This window comes from Cladophialophora yegresii (genome assembly GCF_000585515.1).
Source record: "Cladophialophora yegresii CBS 114405 chromosome Unknown aczIN-supercont1.7, whole genome shotgun sequence".
NCBI lineage: Eukaryota > Fungi > Ascomycota > Eurotiomycetes > Chaetothyriales > Herpotrichiellaceae > Cladophialophora > Cladophialophora yegresii.
The window spans coordinates 2,359,869-2,379,970 of NW_006913051.1; the positions used below are offsets into that span (position 1 = coordinate 2,359,869).

General features: G+C 54.2%; 6 protein-coding genes across 6 annotated transcripts; 3 read left to right on the forward strand and 3 right to left on the reverse strand.

Moving 5' to 3' along the window:
• Positions 1 to 2,718: 2,718 nt before the first annotated feature.
• On the reverse strand, positions 2,719 to 3,851 carry A1O7_09957 (uncharacterized protein; the record flags this gene model as incomplete). Its single annotated transcript, XM_007763941.1, has 4 exons — positions 2,719 to 2,936; positions 2,996 to 3,554; positions 3,661 to 3,702; positions 3,750 to 3,851. 4 exons carry the CDS (start codon positions 3,849 to 3,851, stop codon positions 2,719 to 2,721), a joined length of 921 nt encoding a protein of 306 aa, XP_007762131.1.
• Positions 3,852 to 6,087: 2,236 nt separating this feature from the next.
• On the forward strand, positions 6,088 to 7,712 carry A1O7_09958 (uncharacterized protein; the record flags this gene model as incomplete). Its single annotated transcript, XM_007763942.1, has 3 exons — positions 6,088 to 6,149; positions 6,204 to 6,315; positions 6,369 to 7,712. 3 exons carry the CDS (start codon positions 6,088 to 6,090, stop codon positions 7,710 to 7,712), a joined length of 1,518 nt encoding a protein of 505 aa, XP_007762132.1.
• A 773-nt stretch (positions 7,713 to 8,485) lies between these two features.
• On the forward strand, positions 8,486 to 10,159 carry A1O7_09959 (uncharacterized protein; the record flags this gene model as incomplete). The annotated part of the gene is made up of 1 exon (XM_007763943.1): positions 8,486 to 10,159. One exon carries the CDS (start codon positions 8,486 to 8,488, stop codon positions 10,157 to 10,159), a length of 1,674 nt encoding a protein of 557 aa, XP_007762133.1.
• Positions 10,160 to 10,524: 365 nt separating this feature from the next.
• A1O7_09960 (uncharacterized protein) lies at positions 10,525 to 11,613 on the reverse strand (the record flags this gene model as incomplete). The annotated part of the gene is made up of 3 exons (XM_007763944.1): positions 10,525 to 10,613; positions 10,684 to 11,313; positions 11,367 to 11,613. The coding sequence occupies 3 exons, from the start codon at positions 11,611 to 11,613 to the stop codon at positions 10,525 to 10,527; spliced, it is 966 nt and encodes a 321-aa protein (XP_007762134.1).
• A 742-nt stretch (positions 11,614 to 12,355) lies between these two features.
• Positions 12,356 to 13,600, forward strand: A1O7_09961 (uncharacterized protein; the record flags this gene model as incomplete). Its single annotated transcript, XM_007763945.1, has 1 exon — positions 12,356 to 13,600. The coding sequence occupies one exon, from the start codon at positions 12,356 to 12,358 to the stop codon at positions 13,598 to 13,600; it is 1,245 nt and encodes a 414-aa protein (XP_007762135.1).
• A 2,219-nt stretch (positions 13,601 to 15,819) lies between these two features.
• A1O7_09962 (uncharacterized protein) lies at positions 15,820 to 19,197 on the reverse strand (the record flags this gene model as incomplete). Its single annotated transcript, XM_007763946.1, has 2 exons — positions 15,820 to 18,973; positions 19,040 to 19,197. 2 exons carry the CDS (start codon positions 19,195 to 19,197, stop codon positions 15,820 to 15,822), a joined length of 3,312 nt encoding a protein of 1,103 aa, XP_007762136.1.
• Positions 19,198 to 20,102: the final 905 nt, after the last annotated feature.

A 20,102-nucleotide genomic window follows, 5' to 3' on the forward strand; every position in this document is an offset into this window, starting at 1 on the left:
AGTGGCATCGCTCATTTGCTTCGTAAAGTCCATCAACGAGTTATTGGCCCCGGTCATTTGGTCCACTACTGACTTCCAATCGCCCCCCACCTTCGTTGCCAGGAGCACAAGGTCAGCTTGTTTGAGAAAGACGATCAGATTTGCCATGTGATCTTGCGGTTCCTCGAGACCCGTCAAGTAGTCGATGCCACCACGGCACCGGCAATCAGAGCCTCGGTGATGACCGGGACAAGTACAAGAATGCCTGCCAATTCACCGTGCAAGGATTGGTAGATAAGTTCTTGGAGTAGCCACAGAGGCTCACGCACACACGATGAATCTTGGAATAGCTTGGAAGGTGCTGGTGTCCGATCGGTTTGTCAAAAGAAGCAAGTACAGAGATGGGGAGGCCAAATGGGAGACCTTGAAGATTCAGATTTTGGACATGATCGTTAGCTTCTCAGGGATCTAAATACCTTTGCATATCGGGGTAGGCTGGCTCCCAGGCTGTTCTCTCGAAAATGAGCTACAGCTTTGTCGTGAAGGAGAGCTGGACACGGCATTGAGCATGCGATGTTTAGCCAGCCATTGTCGAATTCTCGCAAAGCCTCTCGGCCCTTGCATGTCAGAAAACGGTCCCCCCAGACGGGGCATTCCGAAAGCTTGAATCCACGAAGTTTGGAGAACTCAAAGTTCCGCACAGGGTTGTTGGTCCTAATTCTGTGTCGTGTGGTCACTCGTCGGGACGACGCGGGCTCTTTTCGATGACCTGCTGGAAGGAGCATAGGTGGAAATCGTCGGTCACAGTGCGAGGAAGAACATGAGCGGGATTAAGCTGATGCCCCATCTTCGTTGAGCCGCCCGTATTTGACCCCTCCTTTGGGAAGTTGCCGTCACTTTTCTCCTGCAGACTGTTCCTGACACGGCACGAAAATACTGAAGTAGAGGTGGTTGCGTCAAGCTTTGCGGCATGCGCAATAGCGGGCGAGAAGACGGATGCTGTGAGCCCCGGTCCCCACGGCACTTTAAACTTGGTCGGTTCAAGCGTAAAGGGGCACACGGGTCGTCGTCGCTCCAGAAGCTTAAGCTACGGGTTCACCAGCGAAGTTTACATGTAAGACTTCCCCTGGGTGTCTGCGGAGGGCCAGAGGAGTAGAAAAATTGCGGGATTGAAGAAGTGTCGATATGTTCTCAGCTTGTGCCACATGTGAGATCTCGCTTCGCTCAACCAATCAATGCAGGCAGGCGGTGCATCGATCATCCGAAGCCCCGGAAATGCTTGAGTCTCGATCTCTTTCAGCTCGGCCTCATCGCATGAATCGCTTTGCTACATACTCCCTCCTATATGCCTGAGATGGGACAAAGTAGATCTAGTCATATCCACTCTACAGTGCCGTGTCTTTCACTGCGTTGCCGATTGGCGCTATCGGTTTCTAAATCACCGTGCAGCACTTACTTTTGGTGTCGAGAGTGCTTTCAATCGATCGGACCGCCGTCAGTCACGCCTCTAGTCATTTTGAATGAGCGATGGGCGGTACCTGCCTTGCTAACTCGCTCGGGTCGATTGAGTCTGGACCTATTTTCAGCTGCGCCAAACGATGGGCATAACACCTCTCCAACTGCAGCGTATGCAGATGCAAAGAGGTCGAGCAGTTCTCAAGCAGACGTGAAGTCGAGAAACGGGCCGCCACTCCGAAGTGAGGAGTAATCCTCTGCGCCTACTAGAATACCTCTCGTGTGAGGGGTCGAAGTTTAACGGCTTCGTGAAGATGTGGCAAAGGTACAGTAAATCTGATGGTTACGCCGGTATGTAGATGGGGAAGACATACATGCAAAGCATGTAATATTGGTCATGTGTATAAACATTTCGAGCTGATATCATAGGTATCGGGAGCGGCACGATGAAATCTCCTTGTCCCAGTACTGCCTCACGAGCTGAGGAACAGCGACGAAGTCGATGCTCATTCACGGTCAAGGCAGAAGAGTTTAGAAATCAGGCTGGGTAGCCAAGGAAGTGGCAGTAGTCGAAAGCTTTGTAGACCGGACTTTGTACTTCACTTCTTACAAAGGATGAGGCAAACAGAGTGGAATGGTGATTCATTCCGTCTCTAAATCCTCCTCAACTCAACAACATAAATTCGCTGCTCATAATTTGTCAATTTGAAATTCCTCTCGCAATGCCTTCGCAGAGTCAGGACAAACTGGCACCCGTCCAGTGGCGTTTAGTGGACGAATTGTGCGACAACCAGAAATCCAACAACAGCAACACCGAGGAGTATCGCGTCCTCCTCGCCCTTGTCCCTTCTACCATCCTATCCCGCGGTCTGACGTACTTGACAAAGATCAAACCGCTGTGGTCTCACAAGTGGACGAGGAGCAGACACTGTACCGACACAGTGGTATAGCCTCATCAGATATTGTGTACCTGAATCTGCGAAAAGTTGACCCTGGTCTCGCGTTCAACGCAGGCTAGGGTCGAGCTTTTGTTTTGGGGCTGTAAGACTGAGTCAATATCATCTGTGGCGTCGTGGTACTGTACTCCCCGTTCACATTCACAGCAATGCTCCGCCAAGCCAAACCACTAAAATCTCCTGCGCAATCTCGGAATCTCTCCGCCCATGTTGAGCACAGCAGGCACGCAGCCAACTCATTCTGAAGCCTTCTGTGTCATTCGTCTTGCGCGTTCACCATCACCCAGCCAGTAAACAGTTAACACAGTCTTGGAAGGTAAAGCGTTCCTCAAGTGACGGGCGACCAGACCCGTAACAGCCAGGCTCGAAAGCTCTCCGGTTGAACCGAGACCAGCTGGTTCAAGTTGGTGTTGGCAAAGTCGTAGCGACCCTCGGCTGTGGCGATCAAATGATGGACACGAGTTTCGCGTGCACGATCGCCTACGGCCCTCGCATATGTCAGCGCGTCCTGCAATGAGCTCCTCGTGTGCCCCGAGATCTCAAATGCTCGACCTGCATTGGTCCCTACGTCAGTCTTCTTGTGCCACGAACTGTCTGATCGCAACACGTACCTTGAATGTCCTCGGCGATGGACACGACCTCCCTTACATTCATACGTTCCCCGCGGAGGCGGAACTCTCGCGGCCAGGATGGCAGATCCAGCGCTGCAATTACGAACCGGGAGACATCGGCAGCGGAGGTCATGCATATCGTAGCAGGTTGTCCAGCACTGTTGAGGTAAGGCACCTGCGCTCTCCTTCGGCGAAAGTCCATCAGATAATCACCCTCTTGACCAATGTTGCTTGCGAGGCCGATTTGCGAGGCCGCCATTCCTCCCGGAGCAAACCGCTCGTAGAGAATACCACACGTGAAGACTGTGAACCTCATGCCCGAGGACTCGTGTTGATGAAGCCGCAGTATGGCTGCGCGTCGACCATTGTCTAGGAGATCGTTTTGCGGGCGCAAGGATGGGGGTCCGCCAAACTCTGATGGCACGAAACGTCGTACGTGAGCTGCGGCCGCGGCGTCGATCAAGGCAAGCTGCGCATTGCCGCTGATTGTCGAGATAACCGTGTCAACACCGGCCAGCTTGAATCTGAGGTCGGCGGAGTTGGAATAGTCGACCTAGGCACAAAGGAGTGAGTGACCCAGGTAGCGCTTGGCGTGGACTGCGATCGCTTGCCAAGAAGGCCGCCGCAGGCATCGTGCGCTGAAGGAGAAGATGACTTACCTGAAGTACTTGCCATCCCCTTGCTGTCAAACCTGGACTTGGCTTTGTAGGTCAGCCAGTGCGAACGGACACCCCAGGAGGTCACGTACCCTTCGAGATAGAACGACGAACTGGTGGGACGTCTGTGTTGCGATGCCGTTCGCAATGTACTGCGCCAGTCCGTTAGTACCAACCACTGCGACTTTGATCATGGCTGCGCTCTGTGCAGAGGAGTTCCGTCGTGAGTCGAACATTTGGACATATATCTGCCGTTGCGCAGCATGCTGGCCAGGGTTGCGAGGACGGAGAGAGTCATTCAAACAGCAGCAACATCATGAGATCGTTCATTCATGCAATATTGCACTGTGATGGCTGGCTTGCCTAGACAGGTGTATATCTCAGTGGATGGAAATTGATTGTAACTTGCATTCCCAGCCGGGATAGGGTCAAGCAGGAGTATTAAGGCCCCATACGGTGGGCCCAGAACGTGAGAGTAGACCGCCAATGGGACCTGGATCCGGGGGTAGAACAGGACCAGTACGCTACCCAAGGCAGACACGTCCAGAATTTCTCGAAGAATGCTTGCCAATGACGGTGATCGTCTTCGGAGTCATCCCAGGCAGAACAGGCATCGAAGGAAGTGGTGCTCTTGACAATTCTTTCCAGCAGTCACGCGGGAGAATTTCTGGTCGAATTAGAACCATATCGCCGCGTGCAAGAGTCTGATCAGTAGGTATCATATAGCGAGGGCAGGCCTGGAGGGAAATACTGTCTGGACGAAGGAGAATTAACTATGAAGGGGGCTGGCGCTGGAAATAATCTGGAGATAGGAAACCTCGAAACATAGGGGCAGCAGCAACGACTATTGGCGGCTTGACCCGAAGGACGGTTCTTTTGCCAGAGATATCGTAGACCCCAGTTCCACGCGGTATACCATGACGAGCCCGGGTACTTTGAGGAACATTTGGAATGTACGAAGTGCTTGCTGCAAGGCTAGTGGTATTCCCCGTCTCATGGATGGACGATTTCCGCAGAGTTGCCTTCAGCCCTACTAGGCGTCAGGCGAGCCGCGTGAGTGGATATGCCGCAATGCAGGGACCGTCGGGAGCGCTTCAGCTATTCTGACTTGCTGACTCGTAAGGTGTATTGACTCGATGGGAACAAGAGGATTTGCTGCCTGTTGTGCCAACTGGTGCCTTGGCCTGCATGCGACATATAGATGGCTAGAGGTCCTGCAAAGCCGTGTACTCTTGTAGATGCTTTATGCAGAGCAGTGGAGCAATTGCAAAAGTGCGCAAGAGGGACCAGAACCGCATTGGAATCTGGCACGCATCGAGAGCTGTCGAATCATGCCCGAGTTTCGATACAGGCGATGACTGATGCTCATAGATCGGTTCCGACTCTGTGATTTTTGGGGCTGAAGGTAATACGAGTATGCGAGATCAACCTGTTCCGGGGCTCAAGCTACAATCACGGTCGCTGCTCGCCGCCTGCGCAGAAGTCCGAATCAACGTGGAATACGCGTACACCATGCAACTCTAGTCTTCGAAGAAGAACGGCTGAAGAGCTCGGCCGAGCGCCGGTCGAGGAATGGGTGGGAACGACTTTGTCTTGGGAAAGCTTTACAGTGCGGACCAGAAGTTCAAATGCATTGCGGCGGGTGTCGTCGGACTACAGGCGGTTCTGTGTCTTCATTAAGCCTCATAGGTAGGTGTACTCAGTAACTTCGAAGCACTGCAGAGCCGTGGTCGAGGTCACGTTGTTTCGTGTCGGTGTCGCGATCAACGGACGGTGTGCCTGGGCCCTTTGGCATGTCAGTGATTGTCAGAACGTTCTGTCAATTCAGCTGCCTCCCATGGGACTGATGCATGCAACCTGAGGCCTAATCTCACCTGCCACTAACCCTGATGATCTTGGATCTGATCCTTCTGCGTTGGACCATCTCTCAAAACTCCCAGAGTTTTGACGATCTAGCATCTTCTGTCGAGTATGTGTCAGCACCCAGCAGTTAGTGACATAATCATGTCGCTTCTCTTAGGGAAGCGACAATGGTCCACCTGGTTTTCTGGGTAGAATACACAACAACACAATCATGGACATCGCCGTCTGTGTGAAGGTGTGAAAATGCAAACCAAGCCGAGGTTGATTGTTCACGATCGTTGTAAATCGTGATGGCGCGTAAGGGCGCCAGCATCACCCAGTGGGGTCAAGTTGATCTCATCTGGCTTGGCAGACTCATTCACCGTGACGCGCTCCGCGCCCACATCCGCACCCGCGCGCAACCAACACACGACACTCAAACATTGATCTCTCGCGATTTTCTGACCCTAGTCCTTCGTTTTGGTTCAGCGGACAGAAAAGATGGGGGGGAATGCACAGTCGACAACGGAGGCTTCTGCCGTTGCTCCTCGACACGCTCATTATGCATTCCAGATCCATCCCACTAACATGTCCCCTTCAGCTCTCGCTGTTAACGCCGCGGGTGTAAAAGCAAAGAGGCGGAGAACAAGGTCTGTCGCTCTACTCACCACCAGTCCCATGATATCTTGTCTGACCGTCCTCAGTCCTCAAGATCACGCCATCCTCGAAGCCGCGTACCAAAAGAACTCCAAACCCGACAAGGTGCAGCGAGCCCAGATAGTCAGTCAGGTCTCCCTCGGTGAGAAAGAGGTTCAAGTGAGTACTGACTAATACCCCACTTACCTCAACTCGACTGACTTCTTTCCCAGATCTGGTTCCAAAACAGACGTCAGAACGACCGCAGGCGCTCGAAGCCATTGGAGCCACATGAACTAGTTGCCCATCTACGCAACAACACCGCCAGCCCTACTCTTGTTCAGGGAAGCTCATCTCCTGGTCCCGAAGACTCCACGCTATCTCATTCCCATCCAAACGCATCACTTGCACCTGCCGAATCCATCAACCGACCAGCTTCACGGGCATCCAGCATTCATGACCTCCTCAACCCAGCCCGTGTCGACGAAGGGAGCCCCAACAACAGTACACAGGAGACAGCGGACGACCATACATTCCCGTCTACCCTTGAGACGACTTCAACACAAGCCACCAAGGATATGACTGCAATTGGAGCTCAAAAGGATGTGTCAAAGGATGTCGGCAGTCTGTCTGAAAGTAGCGGTGGGCTTGGGAGCGCGAGAAAGAGAAATCACGACGAGATGGCAGGTCTGAAGTCTCCCAGCTCCGATCTAAGGGGACAGAGCCCGAGTGGACAAACGAGCCAATCAAAGGAGCCTCTTGCCAGAACGTCCAGTTTCGTGCGGTTGGCCATGACTGTAGATGGTGCAGTCAAAGTCAGAACAAGACAGGAAGATACGCCGTCTCCTGAAAAGCCTCGTCCTTCACCCCCAGTGGCACAGGTTAGAGCAAGCACACCGATGAGTCGCAGCAAAAGTGTCCTCAGCGTCGTGGATGTATACCGTGACGGCAGCCATGGTACAGGATCAAGAGCTGTGGGATCAGGTTTTGGCCGGTCCCGCGATGCGCGAACGTGGGAGTTCTACTGTGACAGCAATACTAAAGACGCTCTTTCGACCCAGGCTGAAGCTGAGACCGCTGGATCTGCTGTCAGCGCCATCAACCTTATTCGGTCCAACAGCTTCAAGTCGCGTGTCCAAGCTCTCAGTCCTTCATTGTCAAAGATTAACGCTCGTTTAACATCTTCCAAGAATAACAAACCCAAATTATCGCGAGCAAAGTCGTCACTGGGACGTCTGCAAGGCCTCAAATCCACGGCAGAGCCGGTTGATGAGAAAGACAAAGCTCAACAAGGCCACGTCAGATCGCCATCTGGGGATTCGGACAAGGAGAACTGGGCGCCTGGAACCAGACTGTCGGAGCATGCTCTGCGCAGGACCCAGCCCAGTGGGCGGCAGCGTCCGGTTTTGCAGGAGAACGAGGAGATGACGTTCCCAGACGCAAGCTCTTCGCAAAAGAGACGTAATGAAGAAGCCGATCGCCGACTGTCGCCAACCAAGGAAAAGGCCAAAGGTGAAGAAATGGACTGTGTTCAAGGCTTGCTATCGCTCAGTCAGGGCGCTTGGACAATGAAGTAAGGGGAGAATGCGAGTGAAGAGTCGAAGTGGTCCAAAGAGGAGAAACAATGTAAGATCATGGATGCCTGGTCAGTCAGCGATGAAGCACAAAATGCTTGGGAATCACGTTGTGAGCGGAGCCTCGCACGGACTGATAACAGCCAGTCCGGTGGAGAAGCGGATTCGACAAATGTACCACCATTGCCATTGGATATGAATACAAGATTCGATGTTGCCGAGCAGTGTTTCGATGTCTCCACGCCGATGGATTGACGTCACCCATGCTCGCTTGTGGTCACCTAGTGGTCACCATTGCTTGTGATGCTTGTATGGGCTGCCTCGAAGCATCCGACGCACGTGCAGAAACCCATCACTACGGTACACTTGAGACCACGTATTGATGATCCATCCTTCCCAGCAATTGTTTGATAGATCAGGACACTCCGTCCACGACATTGATATGACACCGTTACGAGCAGATTGCTTGAGTTTATCATCCTATCCAGCAGCAGCAGCATCATCACAACCCATCTCATTGGCTGAAGGGTTAGTTACAGTCGCCACGATCTCGGGATTAAGTTAGAGTCATCGAGGCAGTACTCCGTACTCGACACGGAAGGACAGAGCACGGTAAGGGCCTCGTCCCTTTCCTACGGACACCTCCGCGAAAGATTTCGGGCAGCCGGCAGTTCATGTCTCGAATCTCTCGCGATCTGGCGAACAGTGCGCATAATGGGCCCGCCCACCGTCCGACATCAACTACCTCAATGCACCCCATCCGCCACGCCAGCACAATGGTCGCGACGAACAAAATCCCTCGCGTCGCGGTCGTCGGGGCCGGCTTTGCGGGCCTGCGTTGTGCCGACGTCCTCGCCCGCAGCGGCGTCAAGGTCACGCTCTTCGAAGCCCGCGACCGCATAGGCGGACGGGTCCACCAGATCGAGTGGGCCGCGGGTCATCTCGTCGATATGGGCCCCAACTGGATCCACGGCACGAAGGGGAACCCAGTCATGCGTCTCGCACAACAGACGGGCACACTGATCATAGAGCCCGACGAGGAGAGGCAAGCTCTGTTCGACACTCATGGGACGAGACGACCCGACTCGGAGGCCGTGGAACTGCCGAGCAGGATATGGGAATTAGTCGTCGACGCGTTCAAGTACTCTGACGAGAACTCCGCGACCATCGACCCTAACCTTAGTTTGTTCGAGTATTTCCGCGCGAAGATCGATAGCCAGAAAGGCCTCGACCGGTGGAAACGCGACGATTTGTTACACGAAGCGCAGATGTGGGGGCCCTTTGTGGGCGACGCCATCGAGACGCAGAGTCTCAAGTTTTTTTTCCTCGAGGAGTGCATTGAAGGGGAGAATGTGTTCGTCGCAAGCACGTACCGTGATATCCTTAGGGAGGTGGGTCGGACAGCGACATCCAGCGACGAGATCGAGCTGAGGCTGAACACGGAGATTGTGCACTTCAGATATACTGACGGCAACGATACTGGGCTACATGGCGGCGATGGTAACAAGGCCAACCCAAGCCACCACAGCGGCACAGGCGCCGTCACCCTTACGACATCTACCTACCAAAACCACACCTTCGACGAAGTCATCATCACCTGCCCCCTAGGCTGGCTGAGACGGAACCACGAAAAGGCATTCACGCCACCCCTCCCGCCACGCCTCACCTCTGCCATCTCAAACATCAACTACGGCCGCCTCGAGAAATTATACGTCACGTTCCCACGCGCGTTCTGGCTGTCGTCAAACGACGTGGCCAGCCCCGAAAGCTACCCCGTGTTCACCCACTTCCACGACCCAACATACATTCCCCACCCCGAGGACGAGGCGTGGAACCAGTCCGTCGTCTCGCTGGCCCATTTGCCACCGCGCGCCGCGCACCCGACATTGCTATTCTACATCTACGGGGCATGCGGGACGCGGCTCGTCAACCGCATATCAGACTTGGGCCGGGTTGGTGATGAATATAATGCCACGCTCGACGCGTTCGCGCGCCCCTTTTATTCCCGCCTGCCGAACTATTCGCCCACAGACCCGTCCTGCACGCCCACCGCGTTCGTCATGACGCAGTGGCAGGCCGATCGGTTCGCGGGGAACGGATCGTACTGTAATTTCCAGGTCGGGCTGCAAGCCGGCGACGAGGACATCAGGTGTATGCGTGACGCGGGCGGGCTTGGCGAAAGGGGAGTGTGGTTGGCGGGCGAACATACCGCGCCGTTTATCGCGCTGGGGACGACGACGGGGGCGTGGTGGAGTGGTGAGGCCGTCGCGCGGAGGCTGTGTGCGAAGTATGGTCTCGCTGTGGCTGAAGAGGAGCCCACTGAGGAAGGGAGTGGTGGCACGGTGGACGTTAATGGAGTCGACGGGGTGGCTGGGGAAGAAGCTGGGAAGAAGAAAGAATTAGATAAGAAGAGGATGGATGGTGCCAATTTGAGTGGATTGGCGATTTGAGCTCCAAGGCTCGATAGGCCTGAGGCCTGCGCAGAGTCGATTCTGATCATATGGGGACTGGCACTGGCAGCTGTCCATGTGTGCTATGTTGTAGTTCAACCCCCCTCTCCTCGGTCATAGGTAGTGGCCTGGTACACAGCCTAGGCTGTCTGCTCATTCCTGGCGAATACCATGTCCCATGGTTACAAGGCATTATGCAAGCAGTCCAGGCAGTCCATGCGGTTCAAGCAGACCGTGAATCCCATGCAGTCCAAGCAGACCAAGCACTCCATGTAGTCCATGCAGTCCAGGCATTCAATTCACAGCTCCAATTCTCTGGCCCAAGACGCAACGAGCATGCTGATTCTTTCAATGGTCGCCATGAGTTACTCCTCCATACCATCTCGTTCCTTGCCGTTCGAGCTCGTCTTCTTTTCTGCCTTGTTGTTGTCGCTCTCCAACATTTTCTCGAGTTCTACACACGGATTGGTCAGCTTACCATACTGGGAGATGGGAAAAGGGAGAAGGAAGCACATAATACTCACGCGCAGAGATCAGGTCGACCTTCTTGTCCTCGTTGGTTCCACTTCCCGCGCCCTTCCAGCGTCTCTCGGCAGCCTTTTCCAGTCGCGTCTTGGTGCGGAAATCTTCGGTGCGTCCGAAAGTCTCAAACTGCTCTGCGAGTCCGTCCTTTTCCATGCGTTCAGTAAAGTTCTGCAGACTCTGGATGTGCACGGCCATCCCCTTGTCTCGTTGCCCTCGGGATGCCCTCGTTGGCTCCTGTCTCAACTGCTCCGCGTGTTGCGCTCGCTTCGCATGTCTCTTTTGGAGGCTGGGTCGCGGCTTCTTGACTCGATTTCCTGCCGTATTTGACTTGAGCGGAAGATCGTTCGACTCGAGGGGAAGATTGTCCGACTCGAGGTTATCGGCTTTCAAGAACTCTTGCAGCTTTCTGGCCGTGTTTCTTGCAGCAGCGCGGTGAGCGCGCGTGTCAGGTTGACCCTTGCCGCCTGCAGCAATCTGGACTGTGTGTTTCGTGTGCAATTTGTCGGCGATAGCTTGCAGGTCAGTTCTATCACCAGCCATGGGAAGGTCTTCGTCGTCGGTTCCATACGTAGATTCGCAAGTAGGAGCGGGCGGATACCTGTCAGTTACCATACGGAACTCCACCTTCGCTGGACGTCTTCGTGTCAGCGAGGATGCCACCGTGTTCGTCAGGTGGAGGTACCCTTCAACTCATCTGTGATCTGCTCTGAACCGACCTGAAGACCGCCTGCGTTTTCGTACTCTTCAGCAACGGAGGCAACTCGTAGGCTGCTTAGAGCGAGCCCGCGCTGTGGGAGATCGTTGAGGATCAATTTCTGGATAGCATCAGGCGGTAGAAGGAAGCCCTTGTCGACTGGTATCTCGAAAACTCGCGCCGCAGTTATCTCCACCTTGATCCATGTCAGCTCCGGGTGCTCGCCGGTTGACATGTCAGAGTTAGGGATCCAGGGCTGCAGCTTCTTTTCCAGACCAAGTCGTCTCGAGGGTGGATTAACCAAGGAGGGAAGACTTGAGATAGACAGGACCGTAAGTCGATCTGCGGACTGGCGACAGAAATAAGATTCAAATGGAAGAGGACGGAATACGGCCCAGTCCGGACTCTGGTGTTATGTAAATTCGGTGCAAGCCGAGGAGTCGATACGTGATCGTTCTCGGCTTTCCGTGACGATGTCATTGTATGAGGTGTGCACCTTCCCACTCACCTTTCATGCCGGCATCAGAGCGCACTGTCGCCCCAGGTCCGGTCATCGCATTACGGGGCGGCACGTCCACCGCTGTTGGGAAAGCGGCTCATGGATTGAGTTGACAACTGACTGCCGATCTTCGCACGACTAGAGTCATGCTGCTGGCTCACATTGTCGTGTCTTGCAAGTCCAGATATGGGGCACGGTCCTCAGTTCGGCGTGCGCCATCAGGAGATTTATCTGTATATATGTATGTCGGTATGCTTCGGACAGAAGAAAGAGAAGGCGGTATTTCTGTGCTGGACAACTCCAGTTGCTATATACCTTTGTCGTCAGCACTTCGGCGCGGAACAACTTCGGCCCGATAGCGGCGACAGCGTCATCTACTCAGTCACCACAGTGAGTTCACAGTTACACTGACTCAGGCCTCCATTACTCCATTAACGGTATCCAGTTACCTACATTATGGTCATGAGACTAATCAAACATGAATACCCCCAGTCGCAAATCTCCACGTCCTGCACATCACGCAAACAGCACTGCGACAGCATTTGTCAACCCGTGGCCATCAGCTGGGGCACCGACATGGGGAGAGTTGGTCCAGTCCGGATTTCCATTAGGGCTGTACAAGGACGAACATGTCCGACATGAGAAGGCGCGGGAGCTGAAGGTCGTCAAACCAGACTGGGGATTGGCCAGCCTGAAGGACAGCAACATTGACATGACCAGATCGGTCGTTGGTACTTGGCTAGGCCATGCAAGCGCCCTCGTTGAGATCCCACCCATCGACAACATCGAACAAAAGAGCACCTGGCTCCTCTTTGATCCTGTCTTCTCCATGAGGGCGGGACCCACAGTGAACAGTGGCGTCGCACGATTCAAAAAGGCTCCTTGCCAAGTCGAGGATCTGCCTGGTTGTGATGCCGTCTTCATCTCCCACAATCACTACGACCACCTCGACGCGCCTTCAATTAGGGCGGTCGTACAGAAATTCCCTCAAGCCAAGTTCTTTGTCAGTCTGGGTATCAAGCAATGGATGTCTTCCATGGGAGTTGCAACCGAACAGATCTGTGAGATGGACTGGTGGGACAGCCGGGAGTACTGCCCCGAAGACTTTGGCGTCGACACACGGCGAGCCTCGACAAACCAGATAAACTTCAGATTCACATGCGTGCCTGCGCAACACAATTCGGCACGGAGTCCCATCGATCAAGGCCGCACGCTATGGTGTGGCTGGGTGGTGGAACGCTTCGTACGGACACAAGATGAATCGAGTGAATCACACGCAACCAGGAAAGGCGCGGTCTATCACGCCGGGGACACCGGCTATCGGAGAACGTCGAGATCGGATGTTGTTTGTCCTGTCTTCCAGGAGATCGGGAAGAGGTTCGGACCTTTCGATCTATCATTCATCCCAATATGGCGTGGCGGGACGCTCGGATTCTTTTCTTCCTGGGGACTACGACTTTCACATGAGGATTTTCCGGCGGCTCACCATGCCTCACCCGCAGATGCGGTGGCGATCCATCTCGACGTGAAGTCGCGGAACACCATCGGAATCCATTTTGGGACGTTCATCGGTTCCGAGAACGAATCCTACGAAGCTATGATAGAATTCGCCCAGGCTTGTGATCGGCATGCTGTTGGAAGTCTGGACAGCCTGGCAGATAACGAGCATGGTCGTGCCGGAATCCTGGATATTGGTGACAGCCTGGCCGTACAGACTTTGTGATTGCTACGGGTCAATCGACGACGTACGGAAGGGCCCGCTTCTCCGATATCACTAGGCAAAGTTCGATGATGCATGATTCCGGTGGGGTTATTGAGCAAGGGGGCTTCGATGGAGACATGTTCTCTGGCAAGCCCGACTGGACAATAAACATCAAGGCTCGAAGGGCGCCAGAGGCGGCCATCTTGACTAGTCGAACTGAGAGTGGCCAGAGCGATCAACTTCCTCTTCGTCGCCGAAAACGCAAACGATTGTGGCTAGAACGCTGAAAAGCGGCCAGGTAATTAATCCTCCGAATTAGTGGGAGCAATATCCAGAAAGGGCGCATGCATCCTGTGTCCAAACCACATCGCTCAGCCTCACACCTCACACCCTGACTCCAGCACTCCTCAACTCACCATCCATCCTACGGCTCTTTTCCTAATCCTCGACCTGACCAGCTTCCCCCGTGTCGAGACCATGTGTTTCTCCTCGTGCGTGGGACCTGCGCCTTTCTCTAGTAGGCTTGGCATACGAGACTGGCTATTAGCTGGCTGAAAGATGTTGTTCCGCTGGAAGAGTCGAAGTCCACGGTCTGTGTCGTTAGGACTTCAGACCATGGGCACCGTGCACATGATCTGGAATACATATCCCTCTGTCCTACAGTACCTGGCTCAGCTACCAACCAGTCTTCCTAGTTACCCTCAGCTGGAGACGTCCGTGGTTTCCGAAACGAGCACTCCCCAACACTATTTACCTGCCACCCATGATCTGAAACCAGAATTTAATTATGCCTCATGCCCGGATCCCATCCCTACGCGATTCTCTTTCCCACATGGGCTGATGATGAAGTCACCCATATGGACCATCAATAATTAAGTCAACGATGCTCGAGAGCTTTAGGCTTACAAGAAGCCGCTTGGCTTCTGCGCCGAGGTAACCAGTCATGGCTTCGAATGGGTCCGGATGGAGTAGATCCATGGTGCACCGACGAGACCGATTTCACAGGGGTTGACGGAAGCCTGACATCGACTCCATGGTTCGCTGGTATCAAAACGCAGCGGTCTGTGACGTCTACGTTTCTACCTTTTGGACTTCGTTGTTTCTGTACACTCTGATTCCACCACCTCTGCCGGGCGGCTCACGTGGGTTCGGCCGGGAGTGGAACCTTGTAAAGTTAGGGCTCTGGGCTGCGGATTTGCGGCCGTTCGTACCAAAATGAAGGCGGGTACACGCAGGGTGGCTACTGTGGTGGTCCTCCCTATGAAGGGAGATGTGGCATGACGGGCTATGACGCATGGATTTCGAAAAGGTAGGGATGTCTCTTGTTTAAGACTTTGGGGAAATTTTCCGCCTTCAAGGGGGTTGAGGCTTTACGCCCTGCTGCATCACATTCGTGATACGGAGTACTGTAGTGTAGCAGAAGACCATTGATTGCGCCAAGAAGGCCAGACAGTTGCGGGAATCCAATTCCGCCTACTCCGTTCCGTGTACGCAGCTCTCAATGCCCACGGCTTTCAAAGCTGCGGGAATCCAAATCCGCCTACTCCGTATGGTGTACACAACTCTCAATGCCAAGCCAGGAGAAAGAAGTGGTAAGACGTCGTATAATACTAATAACAGTGGTGGCCGCGGCAAAGCGTACTGGAGATGGGAGTATCGGCGTGGTCGGTCAGGCACATGTGCCACCAGCTCCGTAGAGGGTGGACCGAAAGACCGGGCCCAGCGTATCATCCTTAACACTGGCCGTTTTGACAGCAGACCACAACCTCGAAGACGCCGTCCGTAACGACACCCCTATATGAAGCTTTCGCCAGGCATTGAGTTTGGGGAAGAGTTGGACATTGCCTCATCCCAGACCTCGCCCATCTTGTCCACTCAGCAAGACACAAACTCCGCTTTACGATAATCAGTCAGCAGGAGGCAGGGGCACTCTCAACCGTCCGGCGTTCCGAGCAGAAGGGCGAGCGACGTCACATAACCTAGCGGCAGTATTAGTCGACGTCCATAACTTTCTTACAGTGTCCGCGACACTGGCCAGCGTCTGGCGCGAGGACACTCACCGAGCAGTTATCATCAAGGACAACGGCGCCACCAGGCTCCCCAAAGCCATGTCCTCCAACCACTTGTACTTGGCCTCTTTGGATGGCCAAGAGCATCTGCTCGAGCATACCCCCCTGCGTTGGCATCACAATGTCAGCTTGTCAGCGATGCGTATTTGCGGGAATGTGACAGGCAACCTCTCAAATCATGTGCAGTCCGGACATGATCCAGACTCTAGCCAACATGTCTTCCATAGGACCTACCGTAACGTAGTTGTCTCCCCCACTGCGTCGTCGTTCCACATCATTACGACTGGTGATGTTGTAAATGCGCTGCATGGCTCGTCGACTCTTGAGCCCTCTCGAAGTGCTTTCTTGGTTCTCCTCCTCATCGTTGCTGTCCTCGGCATCGCTGCTCCTTGTACGCCTTGCACTTCTTCGGCCACCGGAGAGGGAGGAGTGAACCCTTCCACCCGGGTTGGCAACGTCAATACCCTTTTCTGCGGCCACGCGTTCTCGACTTTCGCCTCCGGCTCCAAAAATCTTGACAGTGCTGTCGATGCCACTGCAAGCAATTATTGGCTCGCATGGATGGCCTTGCACCACATTGACAACCTCACCGTCCCCTTCTAGAATGTTGAGGATTTCGGAAGTCTTGCGATCCCAAATGAAGAAATGTCCGTCATCCGAGCCACTGACAACATACTCGTCGTTTAAGCCATAGTAGTTGACATCTTTGACCGTACGCGTGTTGCAGTGGCCCCTGTAGACTTTGGTATGTGACGAATAAGGAACGTGGAGGTTCAGCGCAGCGCGGTTCCGTGAGCGCGCAAACCCAAGACGTCTTCGGAAGAGAATCCTTTCAGGTGCATCGTCTTCTTCTTCAGACTCCATGGTGCCATCATCAGAATTGTCGTTATCGTTGTTGTCTTCGCGTTCATCCTCTTCAACATTGTCATCGTCTCGAACATCCTCGACATGGACGGTAGGAGGGGTGCTGGTTTCAGCCTGGGGCTGACTAGACCCTTCTGTGGTTCCGCGAGCTGTGGCTGGTGAGTCGATTGACGACTCTGCATGAGTACCATCTCTGTTGGATGGATTGGATGCTGCATCGGAGGCAGCCATAGTTGTGACAAGATCGATTGCTTCCACGATCCGATCTTCTTCATCTGGATCGATCTCTTCATGGCCCTGTCCTTCGTCCCCCTGGGGATGTGCTATCTGCAATCTTAACCCTCCAAAGGCGCGATTGACGAAGTCGAAGGTGACTCCTTCTGCAGCTTGCATGAGCAAAGAGCGGCCTACCTTGACTCCCCAGAATCTTGCCGCCGCTCCTTTGTCCATCACGCGAACCGCCGTATCTGGCTCCGCAGGGTCGGTCCGTGTCTCAGACAATCCTTGTCTTGGTTCCAACCGAATATTCGCAAGGGCCCTTGTAAAGGCCAACACGGCTGCTCTTTGACTCTGAAAGACATGCCGAATCTCATCCCGCTCGAAACGATTCGTGTCTATGTCGACGATAGGTCTTTCTCCATCCGCAAGATTCAACAGATACGCCTCCAACTTGGGGACAAAGTCATGCAATTTTTCGTCCTGATCGAGCGGGAAGCGAGGGCTCTCAGAGCTTACATTAGGAGGCCGTTTGAATCCTTGCAGCACAGCAGGTTGGCCCCCACGCAACCATAGCAGAATTGCCCTCAAGAAGTCATAACAAAATTGGGACTCCTGCCGGATGTTCCTACCTTCGTGAGCAGCAGGCCTTATTTGGTCGAACTGTGTCAACCAGGATTCTGGCGCGGCAGTGAGGCTTTGCAAACGGCCACCAAGGGTCTGCGCGAGGCAGCCAGCTGCTTGCACGAACCGCCAGCTAGCCTGCCGGTTTCTCCTCAAGGTGTTCTGCAGAATCACGTCTTCTTCGCTGGGATTTACTGGATAGGCCCATGTGCGGATGATCTCGTCCATTTGGGGCAGGAGAGAAGCACATTGGCCGAGTGCATTCGTGAAGGCCGATCCGTGAGGTGTCAGATCCGACGATTCCTCCATCGACGCCAAAGCCTCATCGCTTAATGCAGCGGAAAAGTCGAACAAGGTCTTACGAAGCTGGACGATTGCTCTTGCCACTCGATCACTCGATCTTTGAGCTTCTGTAAGCAAAAGGTCGTGGGCCGCCAAGGACTCGGGAGCTGCCTCAGATCCATTCGAGGGAACAGAGATCAACTCCGATCCTCCGTCGGCATATCTCGCCATCAGAGCGGTCCGGCCTTCCTCCGGCTGGTCATCTGCAACCCTGCGTAGTCGCCTGCTAGGTTTTGCTGAATCAGCAAGGCTGCTGGAAGAGGCGTTCGCTTTGGTCCTCTTCCTCTTGCGGTCTGATCGGTGGCGGAGCAGACTGCTCTGGAATTCTTCGTCTGCCTTAGCGTCTGCTTCCCGAGCATCAGGTGACTTGACAATATCAAAGCTGTAGATATGGTCTCCTGACCAAGAAGCCACCATCTCGTTGGGGTTAGCATCACTAATCTTACAAGCAGTGATGTGGCCATGCTCATAAGCTCCTGATTTGCGTTTGTTTTCGGGAGCAAATCGCCGGACGCACCTAGTGGCTTCGGCCATGGCCTCGTCCTCGGAAGTCCCCACGGCGGGCTTGAGTGATGCGGGAAGACCCCTCTCAGAGTCGAGGTCTCGACCAAGCATACGCCTGTCATGCAGGAAGCAATGCAGATGAGCGCCTCCTAGCGCAATGTACTGCGGCTGACTGGGCGCGCAGGAGATGCTGTTCAAATCCAGTCCATACTTTTTGTAAGAGATCAGTGGAGGTGGCGTGTCGCCACTGTAATCGGCCATCCCTCCACCAAATCGAGAGCCACGGCCTCCGCGTGGAGCAGGATATGCGGACGAAGGTTGCCTCAGATCCCATTGGCGCACTTCACCATCCTCCGAGCAGGTCAAAAAGAGGTATGGGCTGGACTCGGTCACAATTCTCTTTGCTCGATCAGCATGGCTCCGGTACACCCGACAGTTTGTATTGCCCTCGTTTAGCCATCTCGCGTTTTGAAAATAGTTGTGAAACCTCCGACTCCTTGTGCTCGCCGAGAACGAATCGTTTGAGCCCGTTTGAGTGGCCGCGCCACCATACTCCAGATCAAAGACGCGGACTTCGGAATCGCCGGCGCAGGTGACGACAGTGCGGTCATTCGAGTGGGGCATGAACTTGACCGAGAAGATGTTCGCACGGTGCCCGGTGCTTACGCTCGTGTTCAGTGAGAAGGATCGGGCGAGGCCCGACGGGTTGTAGTCCCATATGTTGAGATGGGTGTCGTCCGAGCCTGAGGCGAGGAGATTGCCACCTGACGACCAACTATCAAGACAGGCATTAGCAGAACTTACGTGCGCAACGAGGGGCACAACCACGGGCCAACCGTACCTGAGGGCATTGACACAGCCGGAGTGAGCCCCAAGCTCATTGACTATGTCAAGGTCTTGGACCCATTCCTTGTCGCCGTACAAGGTTCTGATTGACCGATGTCTCCTCGTCTCTCCCAGGGATCGCTTCAGCAGCTGCACATCGAACTTCTCGTTCATCTTTGGTGTTAGCCCGGAGGCGATTGATTCCAGGACTAAAACTGACACATGCACAAAACGTAGCCGTGTACGAGAGTCGACGACCTCGGTCCGTGGACAGGACAAGGTGAGGTCGACCGTGTTCGGTGTGGATGATGTAGGTGGAGGCGAGTGCTCGGACGAGGCTAGGTGAGGAGAAGCATGTGCCTGCAGTAGTACTGGATGACGGCAGCACTCGGTCGACGTAGTGGCAATCCAGGCGTCCCAAATGAGCACCGGCTTGCGGAATTCGGCTGGACGGTGTTGTCGTCGAGCAGCCACTTCGGGTCCAGAGGCTGGGAAAAGGGCGCAGCCAGAGGTCGGCGAACGGTTACGACATGCTGAGTGATGAGAAACGCAGGAAGTGATGAGGAAAGATTGAGGGAAGGATGAGGAGCCACCCCCGCAGTCGCCATCAAATCCTCGTCGACGTGTCCACGTCAAATGCTCTACGATGCATTTTATCCTACCACTTGCATTACTTGCTTTTTGGTCATCTGGTCCTCTTCTGGGCATGTCCTCCTTCCGGCTAGTCGCATTGATATTGCGCGATAAAATCAGCTGTCTAACACCCCGGACGGTGCTCCGGACCGGGGGAATCTGATGCTGGCAGGAGCAGTGCCCGATTACACTCGAGGAACATGTCGGCGAGGCTATTGATATCACCAGATATCACAGATTCTGCGTCTTCTCAATCAAGACGTCGGAATCGTCTAGACGCACAGCCCTCGGAGTGTCGCGCTTCCCAACCCTCTTGATCAAGATAGTGATAGTACATGTCCCCTCCCCGCTTCTGTTGTGCCACATACGGTATACACAAGAGGTCCAGCGGAGATGCTGTAGCAAGTATTGCACAAAGTTCCATGTCCACGTAATGCTGAAGCTTC